This window comes from Lithobates pipiens, unplaced genomic scaffold (genome assembly GCF_037356315.1).
Source record: "Lithobates pipiens isolate NorthernLeopardFrog02 unplaced genomic scaffold, aLitPip1_a1.2 Scaffold_6, whole genome shotgun sequence".
NCBI classification, from domain to species: Eukaryota; Metazoa; Chordata; class Amphibia; order Anura; family Ranidae; genus Lithobates; species Lithobates pipiens.
Genome location: NW_027507881.1, coordinates 67,918 through 89,606, shown reverse-complemented (window position 1 = coordinate 89,606; position 21,689 = coordinate 67,918). Strand labels below are relative to the sequence as shown.

General features: G+C 43.2%; 1 protein-coding gene across 1 annotated transcript in view; it reads right to left on the bottom strand.

The window, feature by feature from the left end:
* The window catches only part of LOC143958237 (vomeronasal type-2 receptor 116-like), a gene marked incomplete at its 5' end in the record, with an annotated part of 86,218 nt that overhangs the window by 14,787 nt on the left and 49,742 nt on the right, over positions 1–21,689 (bottom strand). The window contains one exon of the mRNA XM_077467754.1: positions 1,606–1,729. Coding sequence (XP_077323880.1) covers positions 1,606–1,729 — 124 coding nt within the window. The remainder of the gene's footprint in view (positions 1–1,605; positions 1,730–21,689) is intronic.

Sequence of the window (21,689 nt, the reverse complement as noted above, 5' to 3'; positions counted from 1 at the left end):
ATTTGGAGAGTCTCCAAAGTTGGAGCAGATATGTAGTAATGGATAGATTAGGACATGTATGCCTGGAGGGAGTCCACACCTCCTTAACCACTTTCAGACCGGACCATTTTGCAGGCCATTTTGCAGGCCAATGACCAGACCACTTTTTGCGTTTCGGCACTGCGTCGCTTTAACTGACAATTGCGTGGTCGCGCGACGTGGCTCCCAAGCAAAAATTTACGTCCGTTTTTTCCCACAAATAGAGGTTTCTTTCTGTGGTATTTGATCACTCCTGCGGGTTTTATTTTTTGCGCTATAGACAAAAAAAGAGCGTAAATTTTGAAAAAAACGCATTATTTTTATTTTTTTTACTTACTACGTTTGCTATAATAAAAATCCCCCAAAAATATATAAAAAAATATTTTTTTTCCTCAGTTTAGGCCGATACTTATTCTTCGACATATTTTTGGTAAAAAAATCGCAATAAGCGAGTATTGATTGGTTTGCGCAAAAGTTATAGAGTTTACAAAATTGGGGATAGTTTTATGGAATTTTTATTAATAATTATTTTTTTACTAGTAATGGCGGCGATCGGTGATTTTTATTGTGACTGCGACATTATGGCGGACACATTTTTTGACAAAATTTTGGGACCATTGTCATTGCTATACAAATGCACTGATTCCTGTGTAAATGACACTGGCAGTGAAGGGGTTATCCAGGGGGTGGCCGTGTAGGGGTTAGGTGTGTCCTAGGGACGTGTTACTAATTGTGGGGGGCTGGGCTGTGTGTTAGTGAACACTGATCTCTGCTCCAATCACAGGAAGCAGAGATCAGTGTCACTTGTTGCTAGGCAGAACGGGGAGATGCTGTTTACAATGGCTTCTCCCCGTTCTCCTTCCCCCATGAGACGATCGCGGGTATCCCCACAGCGATCGAGTCCACGGAACCCACGACCGGACTCACGGGGGGTCTTGATGGCAGGGCGGCAAATTCAACTGGACGTACCTGTATGCCAGTTTGCCTTCCCGTGCCATTCTGCCGACATACATCGTTGTGCGCCGGTCGGGAAGTGGTTAAATGTATAGGGACACATTGGACACCCAGCAATAGCACAATGGCAGTGAAGGTATCCAGTGCACCCCCTCACCAATTACCAACAGTACAAACACCCCAATCAAAGCAAAGTCATTGCCTGGAGCTCAAGGATGACTTGTTTATGATAAATGTGGAACTTTAGGGGGAATAAAACAAAACAATACTATTGCTGTAAATTTTAGGAACTGATTCATGCAGACTTGTAGAGCTATGAGAGGTCAACTTTAAAAATAATGTGCAAAAAATACCTTTTGATGTTATCAGAAAAAAAAATGAGAAGCGCTGACACCATTTCTTGTGATTTCAGTTCAAAAACTCCTGTCTGTTAGCTCACCAGAGGAATTATCAATGGAGGCAGAATCAATGGGTATCTTTTAGTGTTTGCAGGTCTTTAAAAGGATAAAACATGGGGAAATGTGCACACATTGCAGCGTGTACTTCATATGTCTGTTCCTTCACATACACTTTAACTACATCGGTAACTTCTGCCCAGTCCAACAATAACTTACTAACAAATACAAACTCTACCGGAAATGTTGGAGATCTCTCCTTCTGAACACGGGACACACTCATAGCAGCATTTATGCATTGAAGATCCAAACTTTTTTCTGCTGCCAGGTAAACAGGGATCTGAGCATCGAGATACCAGAACCTGAAATCAAATATTAATATTTTTTTTTCCATAAAGCACATGAAGCTATAGACACTAGGTGCTACAAATACAAATGAGGCTCATGTTTGCCTCTACCATGTGTTCACAGTGAAATCTCCAGGTTTGAGATCCATTCGGGGTCAATATTTGGGGCTTTCATTCATTTGGGGTGTTCATTTTTTGAAACTAATAGAGCTTTCTTTTGGTGGTATTTCATCACCACTGGGTTTTTTATTTTTGAAAAATAAAGGAAAAAATAAATAAAAATCTTGAAAAAAAAAAAATGTTTTCTTAAGCCCCGTACACGCGATCGTAAATCCTGCCAACAAAAGTCAGATGAGAGCTTTTGATCGGAAATTCCAACCATGTGTACGCTCCATCGGACTTTTGCTGGTGGAATTTCCACCAGCAAAAGATGGAGAGCAGGTTCTCTATTTTTCGGTCGGAAAAAAGTTCCGATTGGAAATTCCGATCGTCTGTAGAAATAATTTTCCGCATGCTCGGAAGCATTGAACTTCATTTTCTCGGCTCGTCTTAGTGTTGTACGTCACCGCGTTCTTGACGGTCGAAAGTTCAGAGAACTTTTGTGTGACGGTGTGTATGCAAGTCAAGCTTGAGTGGAATTCCGTCTAAAAAAACATCCAAGATTTTTCCGATGGAAAATCCGCTTGTGTTTATGGGGCATCAAAACCTTTGCAAAAAATAACCTCTCTTTATAAATTTAGGCCAGATGTATTCTACTGCATTGTAAAAATAACCCAAATCAGTGTATATTATTTAGCCTGTAGGAAAGTTATAGAGCAGTGATGGTGAACCTTGGCACACCAGATGTTTTGGAACTACATTTCCCATGATGCTTCACTATACTGCAGAGTGCATGAGCATCATGGGAAATGTAGTTCCAAAACATCTGGGGTGCCAAGGTTCGCCATCCCTTTTATAGAGTCTACAAACTATGGTATATACCGTATATCTAAAAATCGATCAATCCTAATGTACTGACGGTCTCATCTCATTTCTTGAGGCTCTAAAATGCCAGGACAATACAAATATCCAACAAATTACCTCTTTTTGGAAAGTAGGGAGATTAAGGTCTGGTGTGACCCCTCTGACACCTCCATCCCTAATAATGCACAAAAAACAAGAAAAATAGCCCTGGGACTTTAAATGAGGTAAGAGGTGGTTTAGTCAATGTCCACAACAAACACTGAGACAAAATCAATGTATTTGTTTCAAAATGTTGTGTAACAGAGCGGCAACAACAATGATTGTGAGTTACCCGGCATAATAGCCAATGTGCACAACACATGTGAAAAATATACAAAGATTTATTACAAATATTATACATCCATGAGCAACAATAAAACGTAAAAGTTGCTGGGTCAGTAAATACACATACACAATAAAAATGTACATACATATGGACAGAAAATATGTAAACATAATGCAGACATCAATAATACCCAGCATGTACTGGCATAAAACAAGCATCAATAGAGCCCTATGCATTTCGCGAGACCGTGCTCCCTTCTTCAGGGGCGGATGCATGAATGTTGTATCTGCAATGTAAATAATATCAGTAAATGTATGTTGTTAATAAATGGGGGCAGGCGGAATAATTGGCAAGAGAGGTCAAAAACAGACCTCATACTTACTGAAGGTCTGAGATAAATCGCCAAATGCTGGATATCAAAATGGCAGCCGTGTAGATGCACTACACGGCTATCATTTTGATATCCAGCGTTTGGCTTGCCAATTATTCTGCCTGCCCCCATTTATTAACAAGTGGTTCTGTTATCCTGACTGGGCGTCATATGACGTCCAGCAGGGGGGTGTGCAGCGCGGCGATTGCCTGTGCGGCGTGTCAGTCTGACACCCCGCATCTCCAATCGTGATAAAAAGCCTCTGTCAGAGGCTTCTTACCAGGTGATCAGCTGTGACCAATCACAGCTGATCACAGCGTGAACCAGGAAGTGCCGGTAAATGGCATTCCTCAGTTCGCGCTGACAGGGAGAGTCGATCAGAGCCTGTTGGCGGCTCTCCCTGTCAGGGGGGGGGGGGGGGGTCTGTGCTTATAATCAGCACAGCCCCCTCAGCTGGTGAAAAAACACTACCAATCAGTGCCCAGCGTTCCCCCAATAAAAAACCCTTCAAGTGCCCACCCCAGTGCCAATTAGTGCCCATCCCAGTGCCAATCAGAACCCACCACTGTGCCAATCATAGCCCACCACAGTGCCAATCAGTGCCCAGCAGTATCACCTGTTAGTAATACATCAGTACCTCATCATCAGTGCTGCCCATCAGTGCCACCTATCAGTGCCAATCAGTGCTGCCTGTCAGTGCCCATCACAGCCACCTGTCAGTGCCCATCAGTGCCGCCTGTCAATGCCAAGTGCTGCATATCAGTGCCCATAAGTGCTGCATATCAGTGCCACTTATTGGTGCCCATCAGTGCTACATATTAGTGCCGCCTATCAGGGACCATCAATTCTACATATCAGTGCCTCCTCACCAGTGTCCATCAGTGCCACCTCATCAGTGTCCAACAGTGCTGCCTCAGTGCCCATCAGTGCCAATCAGATCACCTATCAGTGCCAATCGGTGCTGCCTGTCAATGCCCTTCACAGCCACCTGTCAGTGCCCATCAGTGCTGCCTGTCAGTGCCCAATGCTGCCTATCAGTGCCCATCAGTGCTGCATATCAGTGCCGCTTATTGGTGCCCATCAGTGCTACATATCAGTGCCGCCTATCAGTGACCATCAATTCTACATATCAGTGGCTACTCATCAGTGCCCATCAGTGCCACCTCATCAGTGCCCGTCAGTGAAGGGGAAAACAAAATTTTATGACAAAAAACTAAGAAAAACGTTTTTTTCAAACATTTTGGTCTTTTTTAGTTTGTTTATCAAAAAATAAAAACCACAGAGGTGATCAAATACCAACAAAAGAATTCTCTATTTGTAGGAAGGAAATAATAAAAATTTAGTTTAGGTACAGTGTTGTATGACCGCATAATTGTCATTCAAAGTGTGACAGCACTGAAAGCTGAAAATTGTCCTGGGCAGGAAGGGGCAAATGTGGCCGGTATTAAAGTGGTTAAGTCATTTTTATTGAATTTTGAATAGAAACACGAAGCATGGTTAGTGAATGAGTTCACAGCTTAGAGAGTGGTACATACAATGCCACAAGACACAAGTATTAGGCATGCAACAATAAAAAAAAAAGTATATGGGATATGGTCTTGTATCAGGTTAAGAACGAGAGTGTGAACTCATGACAGAGGGCCGATTATGCAGCAGATATAGGGTATGGGTAAGCAATGTACCAGTCTAATATCATATAAACAAAAACATAATGCACTCTGGTTTTGGATGAGCCATCAGCATAACACTGTAAAGTTAGGAGTTAGAGTTCTGCGACTGCCCCGGATATAGGAGATGTTTTGGGTGTTTTCCACAGCCTAGTAATGGCTAATTTTGCTGCATGAATTATATGAATAGTGATAGTCCTGGATTTAAAAAGGAAGTCTTTCATGCCTATGTGGAGTAAAGCCAGATTTGGGTCTGGATTTGACACTTTACCCACCACCCCTTGCTATCAGTTTAAAAATATTCCAATAGCATATTAGGAATTTTCAGGACCTCGTGATATGTAATAGTGATCCCTGTTCCCTGCTTTGGCACCAGCAATGGGGCGAGGTGTTGGGGTAAATTTTAGAAAGATTCAAGGGTGTTAAATACCAGTGGTGAAGGATTTTTACATAAGTATTATAGCTTTAAGGATATCAACAGGTAGAGCTAGTGACCTGAGCTCTGGGAATGTGTATGTCAGTAGTGAGATCCAAGCCTCAAGGGATGCTTTAAGTCATGGATGGTTCTTGGCATGGTATTAAGCGTATATATAGAGCTCAGGAGGAGGTTACGTGGGATGAAACGATGGAGGTTCCATCAGCGACCTCGTTTTTTTCCTTGGTTGGGTGCCACCAGAAATACACCTGGTTGAGCAATGTGGCTTTGTAATAAAGATGTACATGAGGCAGACCTGTTTACCTCTTTTCGGATGTCAATTTAGGAGGTGAGAGGAGCAACTAGGATCTTTAAATTCCCAAACATATTGATTTATTTTTCTTAGATCACTGTATAAGGATTTAGAGGGAAGTTTGATAGGAAGAGTCCTGAACAGATATTATAGCAGCTTAGGGAGTGTTGGCATTTTGACTACTGTGATTTGCCAATTTTTTTACATGCCAAAGGAGTGAAAAGACAGAAGGTCCTTGGATAAGGACTGTAATAGTGGTTTGTGGTTGATTACAAGCGAATAGTTGGGTAGTAGAAGGGGTGAGATTAATGAGATTAATGCCTGGGATGGGTTGGATTGTTTAGCCCAACTAAATGGGCAAATTTTAGTCAGAGCATTTTGTGAATCCAAGGGCGTGTGCAGGTTTAGAGTCAAGGACTTTGATTCATTCAGTTTGTAATAAGAAACTTGAGAAACTTGGGATAGAATAGAATGAATTGGTAGGCTCCTATTATGACTGCTTAGACTGGGAGTTCCGCTCTACTTTGACAGATCAGCACCCATACGAGCACACAACCGGCAGTGTCACCCATGAAAATAGCAGCCCCGGAGGGACAACAATGCGGGCATTGCCCCATGTCAGCAAGACCAGTTTGTAGGTCCATTACGGCACAGATATCCCGAGCTGTGGATTCTCCTCAGGGATCCAAGATGGCGGCCACGACCCAGCACCTGACACAGGATATACAGGGTAATTACACACAGCCCTGGATTCCCTGCAATTCAGCCCTATCCCAGGAGCACCATGGGGATCCCACCAACTAGGGACTGCCTCACCAGCATCTACAGAATCCTTAATAAGACACACAATGGAGGATATCCTGTTATCCCCTATGGAAGAAAACTCCATACTGATGGAAGCCCATCACACACCCCAGACTGCACTACCCACTAATATGGCTGATATGTTCTCCAGGTTTTCAGACATGTTGAACATTGGACTATCACAAATTGCCACTAAAATTAGAGGGGACATTAAGGCGGAACTCCAGACCTTAGGATCCCACATAGAAATAATTAAAATACACCTGGATACCACAATAGCCAGAACAAATCAAAACACTGATCGAATACAGGATCTTCAAGACCAACTTGAGACGGCCATCTCCAAGATAGATGACCTGGAGAATAGGTCACGCAGATATAATTTCAGGATCAGGGGACTCCCAGAAACTGTTATGGATGTGCATGCTGCAGTGCGCTCACTCATTCAGGGCCTCATTCCTAATATCCCCTCCTACAGATTGGAACTGGACAGGGCTCGTAGAGCTCTATGACCCTCCCATTCAGACGTTCTCCTGAGAGACATAGTGGTGAAATCTCACTACTATGAGTTTAAGGGGGAAGTCCTGCAGCTGGCTTGCTCTGCAAAAAATCTTAAGATCTAGGATCATCCTATCTAAATCTTCACAGACTTGTCCCCATCTACAATTCAAAAAAGAAGATTGCTAAAACCGCTACTCTCAGTTCTTGCTCAAAAGGACATTAAATATTGGTGGTTATTCCCATTTAATCTCACATTTTTCTACAAGCATAAATTGTATACTTTCATCAAACTTCAAAATAGAGAAAAACTCTTCCTCCACCTGGGACTCATCACTCAGACACCATCGCCCACTCTAGCTGGACTCATCGCCGGAACCTCTAAATGACAGATGCCCAGGAGCCCTCTCACCCCAGTATGGCAGAAACCCAAAACCAAGAGATCAAGGAGTCTGCAAGTACCTGACTTGATGGACATTGAGTGACTATTACGGCTCGATGAGCCTATTTTTTCTCTGGGTCCTTTGTTTTTGGAAAGATCCCAGTTTGGACCCTTTAGAGGGCTTGGATTCCCCCTCTTTTCTCTGTTTTTTCCCCCTATTCAGAGGAAGGAGGGGGAATTGTTTTTTGCTCAAGGGTCTATTGAGGCATCACATCTGCCTTGGACTCTTTAATACATCCTATTTACACTGTTGATTTATTGTTCTGGTGCTTTTATGTATCCCCCAATCAACCTTGAGGACAAGGGCAAATTCTGACCATTTTAAACAGGACAGACCACACAATGGAATCCGCTCCAGTAACACAGAATAGCCTATCCATACATATATGCTGCAAAGCCTTGACATCTCTGAAATTGACTTTCCCCTAGGTCATTTTTCAGAAGGGGAGGCAGGAGGGACACAAGGGTCCTCAAGATAACCAACCATGGGGGCGCATGCGCGGCTCTGAGCAGGATGGTCGCTTGAGTTCTTAGCTCCGCTCCGTCCGGGACTTCGGCTTAACCCCGAGGGCCATAAACACCGCAAATTGCATCTTCTTTATCACCCCTCAAGCCGTGGAACCTTGGTGCATGCCGGCGAAGAAAAAAAAAGCACGGGGCATTGCTCAAAAAACCCTCACGCAGTACCTTCTCTGCTCATAGGAACAGTCCAGCCTGGCGCAAGATGGCACCGACAGGAGAAGTCTCTCCCCGGGTCCCGCCACCTCTCTGCGTCCGCCGCGTCCACCCTCTTTCACTCCCACAACTAACTGTGAGTACCCTGGTTCCCTCTCTAAAGCGGATCTAGAGGACAGCTTGGAAACCATGTACAACAGGCTGGCATCTAAATTCCAATCGGAACTGCATAAAACCTGTCACAGGAAATCTCTGTCCTGGGAGCCAGAACGGAGAGGTTAGAGACTAAACATGATGAGTTAGCTATTGCTCATAGTGATCTTAGCCGGGAGCATGAAGCACTATCCTCTTCATTTAAGTTGATTCAGACACAGATCGAAGACCTTGACAACAGAAATAGGCGCAATAATCTGCGCCTCCGTGGAATTCCTGAGTCTGAGCTCATTCCTGTGGTGATTAGATTGTTTAAATCCCTTCTCCCTGACTATGATTCGAACATGTTCAAATGCGATCGTATTCACAGAGCTCTTCGTCCCAAACCTCCAGAGGACAAGCCCCCTAGGGATGTTATCCTTTGCATTAAGGACTTTCTAGTTAAGGAAGAAATATTGAGAGCCGCCCGCAACAAGCAGAGGATAACCCTTGATGACCATTATATCCAGATTTTCCCAGATATTGCTCCGGCAACCTTGGAGAGGAGAAGAGGCCTGAAGGAGATCACCACTGTATTGCAAACAGCCCGTATCAGATACCGGTGGGGATTCCCGTTTCACCTAGTGATCCCCCATAATGGCACGACTTACTCCGCCACCACTGTCTTGTAAGGACAAGAGATCCTGGTAAAAATTGGCCTTTTGGATGCCGCTGCGATTCGCAGGCTGCCCTCCACTCCCAGAGCTACACCTATCTGGCAAACACCCCCGACCAGGAGGGATAGACGGAGGATCCGGTATGATGTTGGAGACCGTGTGGAAGATAGCCTCGTTAACTGTTCCTTACTCCGGCTCATCTCAAGGTTTTTTATGCAGTTAGCATAGACTCCCCAGAGGACAATCACACTCTGTTTTTTTCAAGAGATACTCTTTTTTTTCTTTTTTCTTATGCATCTTAATTTTTTTTTTTTTCAGCGTTTTTTTTTTGCTCACTCCTCTGGGTTCCTGCATGTCCCTAGGAGCTGTGTCATGGCTCCCCCTCCCAGTAGTTGGTTGCTTCTCTGGTGGGTGATATCTACCATTGCGCAACCCTACTGGATACGAGACCTGGTTGTCTCGGTATATTACTTTTTCTCTGGTGTGGGAACTCTCTCCCACAGGTAACCACATCTGTCAATAATGTTGATCCCCAAGTCTATGTTAGAGGCTGGGTTCGTTTTTTCAAGTGTTAGTTTTATTTTTCTATGTTTTCTTGTTCTTTTGCACGTTGGTCGATCATTTTTCAAATCTTATGATTCTACTACAGTATGTGTTTATTCCATGTTCCGGTTCTGTGATCTATTTCTACCCTCAGTGTTACTGGTCGGTCCCCTATCCCTATGGACCTTAGGGAGGGGTGTGGAGGCCCCCCTGATGATTTTGGATTTAAGGTATGAGTGTTTGATTATTACTCCCTTCCCCCCCCCTTCATCAGATCTGAACCCCCAATTATTTACACGTTACCTCACATGCCATGGCAATAACATGTATTTCGCACAACGTTAAAGGATTTAACTCCCCCTCCAAACGGCGTAAAGCCTTTGCCTTTTATAAACAACTTGGAGCTAAAATTCTCCTACTCCAAGAAACACATTTCTCCCGCTCTTCCCATCCCAAATTTTTCCATAAAAATTTCCCTCAAGCCTTTTATTCTCTCCACTCATCCAAGACCAGGGGTGCCGCCATACTCCTCCACTCCTCCCTCCCGATGGAGGTTAAGCAATTGTTCAGGGATCCTGAAAGTCGTTATATGATTGTGAAAGGGATTGTTCACAATAGGGAACTTACTATTGCTAGTGTTTATGCACCCAATGACAGTCCGGCCACCTTCTTTAGGTCATTTTTTGAGAAACTAGCACAATACCACTCCCCCCCATCTGATCATAGGTGGAGATTTTAACTCAGTAGCTAACGCCACCTTGGACCGCTCATCGACTACGGTTGCCTCTAGAGCATTCCCAAAATCTCTCACCGGTGGCTTACAGGATCTTCAACTCACTGACACCTGGAGGGCACATAATGTGGGTTGTAGGGAATTCACCTTTTTCTCCCATCCTCACAGCAGTTATGCGAGATTGGACTACATATACACATCTCCAATCATACTTGCCAATTCTTTAGACGCCTCCATCCATCCCTGTGTGTGGTCTGACCATCAGGTTACTTCCTTCACCACGGGGTTCATTAGACTTGCCCCTACACTCCACTCCTGGAGATTGAATGAATCCATTCTCTCGGACTCCGCGGTAGATTCCCAATTAGCTCAATCTATGGAGGAATATTTTTCTCTTAATGCCCAACCAGATATACAGCCCTCAATTCTCTGGACGGCGCATAAAGCCGTCATCAGAGGGAAAATTATTAGTATTTCTGCGGCCCGTAACAGAACTAACAGACTTAGAATAGTGGAGTTAACCAAGGAGCTCGATAATTTATATAAAAATACATCTCTGTTACACTTAGATTCCACAAGGCACTCTATTGAACAAAAGCGTTTAGAACTGGACTCCCTCTTATCATCTAAGGTTGAAAAGGCTCTCCGTTGGACTAAGGCCCGATATTTACTATTTAATAACTCAGCATCGACAATTTTTGCAAGACGGTTGTCAAACTCGATTCGCCCCCCTCATTTATATAGGCTCTCTAATAAGAACGGATTAGTGTCCTCACACCCCAAAGAAGTACTCAAAATCTTCGAGCAACTTTACACCAAACTCTTAGCATCTCCCCACACTCCCCCTTCCCCGGAGGACTTAACATGGCTCCATGACATCCCCGTCCTGACTCTTTCCACCTCACAACTAGACGAACTTAACGCCCCTATCACAATACCTTAAATCTTAGGTGTGATCAAATCACTAAAAACAGGCTCTGCCCCGGGCCCTGATGGCTTTTCGGCCCTATATTACAAAAAATACTCCACGATCCTGGCCCCTAGAATGGTTCACCTCTTTAACTCAGTCCTACTTGGCAATCGCTTCCCTGAGGAAATGTTGTTGGCCAATATGTCACTAATCCCAAAACCAAATAAGAATCATAATCTGCCCCAAAATTTTAGGCCTATCTCGGTTATGAATAATGATATTAAAATATTTAGCAGAGTTTTAGCTGACAGACTGGCAAAGTTTATCCCCTCCTTGATATCTCCCTTCCAATCAGGGTTCATTCCACATTGCTTAATTACTGACAATATTCGCTTAGCGACTGATATCATCCAAGATGCTAACCTATTTTCTCGCAAGCTTCTTTTGCTAAGCCTAGACATACAAAAGGCGTTTGATAGCGTCACATGGGATTATATCAACGCTCTTCTGCCACGCATGGGCTTTCATGGGGAGTTCCTTGTGGGTTTCCAGGCCCTTTACTGTAACCCTACGACCCGTATTAAGCTCCTTGGTTGTTGCTCTGAATTTTTCCCAATAGGTAGAGGCACTAGACAAGGTTGCCCCCTTTCCCCCTTAATTTTTGCTTTAGCCCTCGAACCCCTTGCGATTGCCCTTTTGAGAAATCCTGATATTACTGGTTACACTAAGGGTGATGAAATGTACAAATTTTGCATGTATGCAGATGACGTTTTGATGTTCATAACCAATCCCCATGTTTCGCTCCCCAACCTTTTTACGGCGCTGTCGAGTTTTGCGAAGGTCTCTGGTCACTCTATCAATGTCTCCAAATCTGTTGCCCTTCCTGTGGGTTTTTCTCCCACTGACTTGGCCCTTATTAAACAAAATTACTCCTTTACGTGGGCCACTTCACACATACCCTACTTGGGAGTGGGACTGCCCGGAGACTTTCGTGACCTCTTTAGTGTCAATTATCCCCCACTGATTACGAAACTAAAAAATAAGTTTAAGAGCTGGCTTCCTTTAGACATTCCCTTTATAGGGAGAATCACAGCCTTCAAAATGGTCATCCTCCCCAGGCTATTATATCTGTTTCGCTCCCTACCAGTCATACTTTCTAAATCCTTTCTCCTCAACCTCCAGTCCCATTTTAATACATTTATTTGGAGTGATAGGTCGCCTAGGTTTGCCAAGGGAGTCTTATACAGATCTATGAGAAGTGGAGGCCTAGGGGTTCCCTAAATTTGGTTGTATTATCTTGCTTGCAGATTCACGCAACAAGCACAGTGGTTGATCCTTAACTCAAGAGTACCTTGGGTACGATTTGAGAGTGATTCGATAACACCCTTTTATCTCCCTGGCCTTTTGTGGTCAACACATCAACCTCACTCACCATTACGTACACTTAATAATATAGTTGCGGATAGTTTACTATTATGGCACCGCTACAAAAACAAATACAACCTTGCTTCTGGGAGCTTTATGGGTGCCTCTTTCCTGGGCGAACCTAGGTTCTCCCCCCAGCGTATTTCCATCCTGAGACTTTCCGATTATGGGTTCAATGTAAACTTACCCAGTTGAAGGACTTTGTGACGGGTTCTGGTTTCACCCCTTTCTTAGTGTTACAGACCCAGCACCAACTCCCTGATGGAGAATATTTTAGATACCTGCAAATCCGTCACTTCTTCCTCTCCCGCTACAGACTCCGGTCCCCAGTCCATCTTACCATTTTTGAGGATTTATGCTTTAACTTCCCACGCCAAAAAGGGCTGATTTCCCTGATATACAAAGCTCTTGAGGGACTTACAGACGTCCAGACTCTGAATTATAGATCACAATGGGAACGGGAGCTGGAACTGGGAACCAATGTCATAGATTGGGAGGAGGGATGGAATAATATGTGTAAATGCACCAGATCCTTAACAATTAGGGAAACTGCCATTAAAGTAATTACCAGATGGTACTACACCCCGGTACGTTTGCACAAAATTTATGTCCATACATCCCCTAGCTGTTTTAGAGGATGCAATCACCTGGGCACCTTTGTCCACATTTTTTGGGAATGTGAGTCGATTCATCCAGTTTGGCTGGAGGTGTTGAAAATAATAGACAAACTCGCTGGCCGTGCATTGTCCCTAACTTATCAACACTGTCTTCTCTTCCAGATCCCGTCTGACACCCCTAAATTCCTAGTAAGGCTAGTTCATTCTATCTGTGTCTCTATGTTATGGACCATAGCACTACACTGGAAGTCCCCGTCGGTCCCATTATCTCAGGTTCTCTCATGCACGGATCATGTGATGCTATCTGAAAAGATTTTCCATACACTGCATGACACGACCCATATATACGACCTAAAGTGGAATCCTTGGTTCCTATTCCGATTACAAAAATTATCACACTTCATGTTCTTTCTTTTTGTTATTTGATTTTATTTTCTAGTCTTTTCTCTTTTCTTTCTTAGCATTTTCTTTTCTTATAAATTACATATATGAATGTCAGATCATTGATTATTTTCTTTTTCACTCTCTAACAATCTTTGGTTTGTTGCAAGAACTATACCAATGTTTGTTTTCACTGTATGGTCCCTAGAGTCATATGGTCTGTTTACCAGTTTTTTATAATCTTGTCATCCAACTTTTTGTGATATATGTGTCATCTGATCCTTTTTGCTGACATTGTTTTCTGTTTATCGCTTTAATAAACTTTTTTGAAAACAAAAAAAAAGATAACCAACCATTCGGGTTCGACCCAACTGGGACACCTAATGTATAATTAGGAATCAGCATATTCCCAATGAGGTGACAATCTGAATTACTGTCAGGAGAATATCCCTAGCCTCCCAATCCATCCCACTTTATTATCCGCCTATCCCCTTAAACCCGCCCATATTTTAGCTTCCCCACTCTTACTTCCATAAGACTTCCTATTGACCCAAAAAATTTGTGCCCCTTTAAGGGCTATATTATTGCAATTATACTAGTTGTGTTGTGTTATTAATATAAAGTGTTAGTATTCATTTCCATCACCTTATGTTAGATATAAAACCAGGATGCTGCTGTTGGAACAGAGTACTGATGCCTCTACCTGACCAGCAGACATAGTTTACCACTCTCCCCTGGACAGGGACACTTCTTCTCTGACAGAAGAAGACTTGTCAAAACTGTTGGAGGGATTGTTGGGACGAGGTCCCATCTCCCCTCAAGAGATAGCTAGATAGAAGGTGTATTTGCTTCACCTTTCTCTTTATGTTACTTCTTTTAGATGTCCTTACAGAATATCTCAAATCATCTTCCTTGTATTTCAGACATCTGGGTTATTTGTCAGACTCAGACTCCCTTTCCTGAGTCCTACAGGTAAGTGACTGTATTTCAATTGTGTTCCCCCTCCCCAATCTGCTCCATGGCTGAAACTGACACACAGACTCCTTCCTTAAGAATAGTGTCCCATAATGCGCAAGAATTGAACTCACAGGTCAAAAGACAAAAAAACTTTTCAATACTACCACAACCATAAAATTGATGTGATCCTGCTTTAGGAAACACACTTTCCAAGATCATACAACCCTGAATGCATCCGTCCTTAATTTCCCACCTTCTTCCAAGCTAATGCGGAAGATAAAACAAAAGGTGTAACAATTCTATTCTCGCACAATCCAAATTGACACTTCAACTGGAACATAAGGACCAGGAAGGTAGATTCATCCTGATCAAAGGAATACTGGATGGTCAGCTTTACTCCTTTGTTTCTTACTATGCACCCAATCAAGGCCAAGCAAAATTCTTTGAGTACATGCTCCAGAAACTAGGTCCCTCACTAGGTCCCCCACATTATAGTTTTTCTTCTTCTACAAAGACCCCTGGGCCCTATAGGAAAAAGTCACTGGAGGCTTAATGAATCACCACTTATTGAACTGGTAAGAACTATTGAAATTGAAAAGGCCAACGGAAGGGGAAAATCCCAAAACTCTTTAGGTGGCCCATAAAGCTACTATCAGAGGGAAACTCATCCAGATCTCATCCCAAATCAGACAAGCTCATAAAGTAGAAGTAGATAAACTAGAAAAGGAATTCCTAACTATAAGCAAACAAAATAGGAGAGACCCTAAATCTATTCCTGGAGCCAAACTAGATGAAAAGAGTTTACGCTGGAGTCGAGCACGATTTCACCAAATGAGAGATAAAATGGAGTTGATGCTAGCAGCTGGTCTAACTCCCAAATTTCGCTCTAAAACATTACCCAAAATATGCCTCTCAAATGGCTCTGGGACGCAATCCTCAGAGAATAATGGGTGCCTTTCATGATTTCTATAAAGTCCTATATAGCGGAAGGACGCAGGGAGATCGCACTAGTCTTGCTACCTTTTTAAACACTCTACCTATTCCCAAGCTAGAAGACCGGCATATAGACAGATTGGAATCTGCAATAATGACGGAGGAAGTAGCCTTGGTCATCAAAAACTTGAAACAAGGGTCTGCTCCTGGACCTGGTTCACAAAACTCCTATTATAAAACGTTTGCACCCATTCTATCACCATATCTAGTAAGATTCTTTAACACTTTGAGGAAGGGAGTGACCTTGGAATACTCACTTAAATCAGTATTTATCATAGTAATTCCAAAATCAGGGAAAGACCCAGGTGAGGTTATCAATTATAGACCCATATCACTGATTAATAGTGACCTAAAGATTTTAACCAAGCTCTTAGCAGACAGGGTTTCCTCCTTCTTACGTTTCTATATCCATAAAGACCAGGTAGGGTTCATCCGGCAGACAAGGCCCAGATCAGATTAGACGGGCGATAGATATAATCTCACTGTTGAGATTGGGATGCGATGGAGGGCATCCTCAAGAAGGACTTCTTTTATCAATAGATTTACATAAAGCCTTTGACTCTGTCTCCTGGCCTTGCCTATTCAATATATTACAACATCGGGGGTTCAGTCAACACTTCACTGACATTCTAAGCCCTTGTACACACGGTCGGACATTCCGACGGAAAATGTCTGATTGGACCGTGTTGTCGGATAATCCAACTGTGTGTGGGCTCCATCGGACTGTTTCCGTTGGAATATCCGACGGACAAAGTTTTAGAGCTGGGCTATAAAACTTTCCGACAACATGATCCGATCGGACTTTGTCCGATTGTGTGTAGAGAATTCCAATCGGACAAAGTGCCACGCATGCTCAGATCAAATTCCTAAACCAAAGCTATTGGCTACTAGCCTAAACGTAGTCCCGTCTTAACTAAATAACGCCATCATGTTACGTACGATCGGATTTTCCAACTTTGTCTGACCGTGTGTATGCAACACAAGTTTTGGACAAAATCCGTTGGACAAAATCCGATGGATTTTGTTGTCGGAATGTCCGACCGTGTGTACAAGGGCTAAAAGCATTATACTTGTATCCCAAAGCATGAGTGTGTCTTCAGGGATACTACTCAGAGCCATTCACAATCTCTAAAGGCACACCACAGGGATGCCCCCTATCCCCTCTGATATTTGCGATAGAGATTGAAACTATAGCCATATCCATCAGGAACCACCCGGATATGCATGGCGTACGCTACGGGCCACAATCACACAAATGTGTACTCTTTGCAGATGATTTGCTACTCTTCCTCACATCACCACTAATCTCGCTACCAAATGTCTGATGTTTACTAGATGATTTCGGAAACATTTCGGCACTTCATGTCAACATGTCAAAGTCGCAGGCCCTCAACATAAATCTACCAGACTCATTCGTTTCCCAGCTAAAAAGCCACTTCATCTTCACCTGGCATATTATTATTATTATTATTATTATTATATTAGTCTAATATTCCCTACCTAGGAGTACACCTACCATTCAGGATAGACAAGATATATGCAACCAATAACCCACCATTATATAAAAGATTGGAATTGGATTTGCCTGAATGGTCTGGACTAAATCTGTCATGGCTAGGGAGGGTTTACGCTATAAAGATGACATTGCTTCCACGCATTCTCTACTTTTTTAGGTCTCTACCCATATCTATTAAGATGGATCATTTGCAACACTTCCAGACTAAAATTATAGCCTTTTTTGGGGAGCAAAGAGATACAGACTGGCTAAGGGGGTCCTCTTTCGAATCCAAAACAAGGGAGGGCTGGGATTACCCCACCTGCTCAGATATTATCCCAGCCCAATTAGCCCACTTTTCAACCGTCTATTCCCGTATTGCGAAACCCGATTGGGTGCATATGGAAAGGGAAGCTGTACCACAATACATGCTAGATTTTCTGCTTTGGAGTCAACCTATAAAGATGACATTGCTTCCATGCATTCTCTACTTTTTTAGATCTCTACCCATACTTATTAAGATGGATCATTTGCAATGCTTCGAAACTAAAATTATAGCTTTTTTTGGGGAGCAAAGGGATACAGACTGGCTAAGGGGGTCCTCTTTAGAATCCGAAACAAGGGAGGGCTGGGATTACCCCACCTGCTCAGATATTATCCAGCAGCCCAATTAGCCCACTTTTCAACTGTTTATTCCCTTATTGCGAAACCCGATTGGGTGCATATGGAAAGGGAAGCTGTACCACTATACATGCTAGATTTTCTGCTTTGTAGTCACCCGAGTAAACGACTCAAAATTCTTGCTCCAACATTATCTCATTCAAGGACAATATGGGACAAATTTCAAATTAATCCAGAGTTGGTTTCTCCAATCAGGCCACTAGCCCATATCTTTCACAATCCCCAATTCCCAACTTGAATGAACATTGGGGCCTTTCTGTGGCGGCTTAACCAGGGGATGTACAGAATCGGTCATTACTTTAATTCGTCTGGACCACTTACACTCAATCACTGTATTAATAACCTTGAAATGGCTTCAACTGGAAAGTATAGATAACAGCAAATCTCCCACTTCCTACACTCTATTTGGAAATCCAAACCATTACCACCCAACATTACACCATATTAACAATGGTGCAGACAGCTTACGGAGCAGAAGGGAGGGATCACAGTGATATACGAGTCACTATCAGTAGAGCATGCTAATACAAGCTACATGTTGGCCTGGGAAGGATATCTCAAACAGGATTAGGAGCTGAACGAATGGCACAGAGTAATAACATGGTCAAACTGAGGTATACTCAAAGTATCTTTGATAGAAGCAGACCTAAAAGTCATATCCAGATGGTACATGGTTCCCACTAGACTCACAAAAGTATACCCTTCAACTCCCCTCCCCCCCTATGCTTTAGAGGATGCACACACATAGGCACCATGTTACATGTATGGTGGGAATGCCCAAAACTAAGAGGGTTCTGGAACAGGATCTTTGCAATCATCAGAAAGACTACTGGTCTGTCCATCCCTCAGTCCCCCCACATAGCTTTGCTGAATTTCCCGCTAGTAAAGACCTCTAAAAGTAAAAGAAGCTTTGTTCACTTTATTCTCCTAGGAGCTAAATTAACAACAGCAAACCATGGAAACAGCCCACAGTGTCCAGTAACCAGGCCAAACAAAAAATATCATGGAACATGACCCAAGAAAAAATGATCAGTGTCCTTCAAGACACAGGTACAAAATTTGAGGCCACTTGGAAACCATGGGCAGATTACATGCATATATCCCAAACACCCTTGTAGGTATTGGAAAAAAAATGACGTGGTAGAACACTCCGGAAGGACATTCTATTCTTTCTTCCCTTTTTTTCTATTCCTGTATCTCCTTCCTTTTCTGTCCTCTCCTTCCTACCTCTTATTCTTCTCTCAATACCATCTATTCTATGTATTACCTGGTACGGTGGGCAGTCAACTATAGAAGGACACGTTTCCCACCAGTTTAAGCAACTTTTAATATGTAGGATGGGTGTGCCGCTGCCTTCTCCATGACACAGTTTGTACCCATTTGGGGGATCTGGAGGCGGGTGATGCGTCCACTTCTCATATTTGGAAATAGATCCAGTGTCTATTAACCAAAAGGTGTCTATGTGTATCACATTGATAAATGGTATTTAATATATTGCCTTACTACAAACTTTCTGTTCCATTGACCATTGTATAACTAAATACACCAATCTTTCTTTATCTTTTGTGAGAAAAATGTAATAAAAATATTGAAAGAAAAGAATAGAATGATTTGAGTGGAGGGTTTGGGAGGGGTTGGTGACCATCAGGATTATATTGTCTGCAAAGAGACTGATCTTATGCTCAGTCTCTTGGAATAAAATGCCCGAAATTAGATATTCTGCTTGGATTCTGGCAGTAAAGGGTTTGGTGAGGAGTGAAAATATCACGGGGTATAAGGGACATCCTTGTCTGATGCCATTAATGATGTCAAATGGCATGGAGAGAGAGTACACTATCCATTAACACCCTGGCAGATGTGGAGGAATAGAATGACATTATGACAGTCTGTAACCAGCCTGTGATTAGGGATGAGCTGAATACCACCCCGGTATGGTTCGCAACAGAACATGCGAACGTGCAAAAAATTTGTTCGAACACATGAACACCATTCGAGTCTATGGGAACGAATATGAATAATCAAAAGTGCTAATTTTAAAGGCTTATATGCAAGTTATTGTCATAAAAAGTGTTTGGGGACCCGGGTCCTGCCCCAGGGGACATGTATCAATGCAAAAAGAGTTTTAAAAACGGACGTTTTTCAAGAACAGGGATTTTAATCATACTTAAAGTGAAACAAGAAAAGTGAAATATTCCTTTAAATTTTGTACCTGGGGGGTGACTTTAGTATGCCTGTAAAGTGGCTCATGTTTCTGGTCTTTACAACAGTCCCTGCACAATTCTAAAGGGAAAAAAGTCATTTAAAAGTACTTTCGGCTATAATGAATTGTCGGTCCTGGCAATACACATAAAAGTCATTGAAAAAAACAGCATGGGATTCCCCCACAGTCCATTGCCAGGCCCTTTGGATCTGGTATGAATATTAATGGGAACCCCGAGCCAAAATGTAAAAAAAAGAAATTGAGTTTGGTATGGAATTTAAGGGAAACCCCGTGCCAAAAAATTAAAAAAATGTTGTGGGGGTCCCCCCAAAAATCCATACCAGACCCTTATCTGAGCACGCAGCCTGACAGGCCGCAGGAAAAGAGGGGAGGATGAGAGAGCGTACCCCTCCTGAAAAGTACCAGGCTACATGCCCTCAACATGGGCAGGGTGCTTTGGGGTAGCCCACAATTGTCACCCCTAATATCCCACAACTATAATCCCTAATAATATCCCACAATGATCACACCTACTCATATCCCTGTGTCACCAGCACAGTGATGCAATGGTTAGCACTCTCACTTAATAGCAATAACATCGCTGGTTCAAATCTCGACACCATCTGCCTGGAGTTTGCATGTTCTCTCTGTGCCTGCATGGGTTTCCTCCCACACTCCAAAGACATTCTGGTAGGTTAATCAGATCCTGTCTATAAATTGGCCCTCATATGTGTTTGTAGTCATGTCGGGACCCTTCGGGGTAAAGGACCGTGCTATATCAAGATGCAACTCAACTCAGCCAGAGGTGTTCCTGTTTGGTCACATTGGATCAGACACCATTCATTCAGGAGACACCTCTAGAAGCTCTGAATGTTCTTATGGGATTTATTTTTCACCAATAACTTGGAAACAAAAAGAGGTGCCCAGATAGATTCCTCTTGTTACTTTCTATATATCTTTTATACTTTTCATGGAGTGCCGAGGACACATAATAAGGACATCCTGAACTTCTAAATTCCACCAATGGATGTTTTATTATTAATCTGCTGATTTCAGTGCTGCTATTTTCTGTAATATTTATATCCCATGTCATTTGTGCCAGAGATTTACAGCCCTCTTTACCACCTCTGACAACTTTATTCCATACCACATACATACACATGTAGCGAAGCCTTGACTTGGTCCGGTGATTTGATCCCTTAGGCTGCTTTCACACTGGGGCGAGAGCAGCGTCGGCGGTAAAGCGCCGCTATTTTTAGCGGCGCTTTACCGTCGTTTTAGCGGCGCTTTACCGTCGTTTTAGCGGCGGTGTGCGGGCGCTAGCGGGGTGGTTTTAACCCCCGCTAGCGGCCGAAAAGGGGTTAAACCCGCCCGCAAAGCGCCGCTGCAGCGGCGCTTTGCCGGCGGTATTGCCGCGGTGTCCCATTGATTTCAATGGGTAGCAGCGGTATAGGAGCGGTGAATACACCGCTCCTTCACCGCTGCAAAGATGCGGCTAGCAGGACTTTTTTCACCGTCCTGCCAGCGCATCGCTCCAGTGTGAAAGCCCTCCGGCTTTCACACTGGAGTTAAAGGGGCCGGTTTTTTTCAGGCGTTACACAGGCGCTATTTATAGCGCTGTAACGCCTGAATACCGCCCCAGTGTGAAAGCAGCCTTAATGAAGCAGGTAGAGTATATTCAGCCAGAAGCATCCAGACTCTCACTCTCCTCAGACAGTAAATAGGCAGATGGCGTATTTTTGTTGTTTTTATTGTTTTG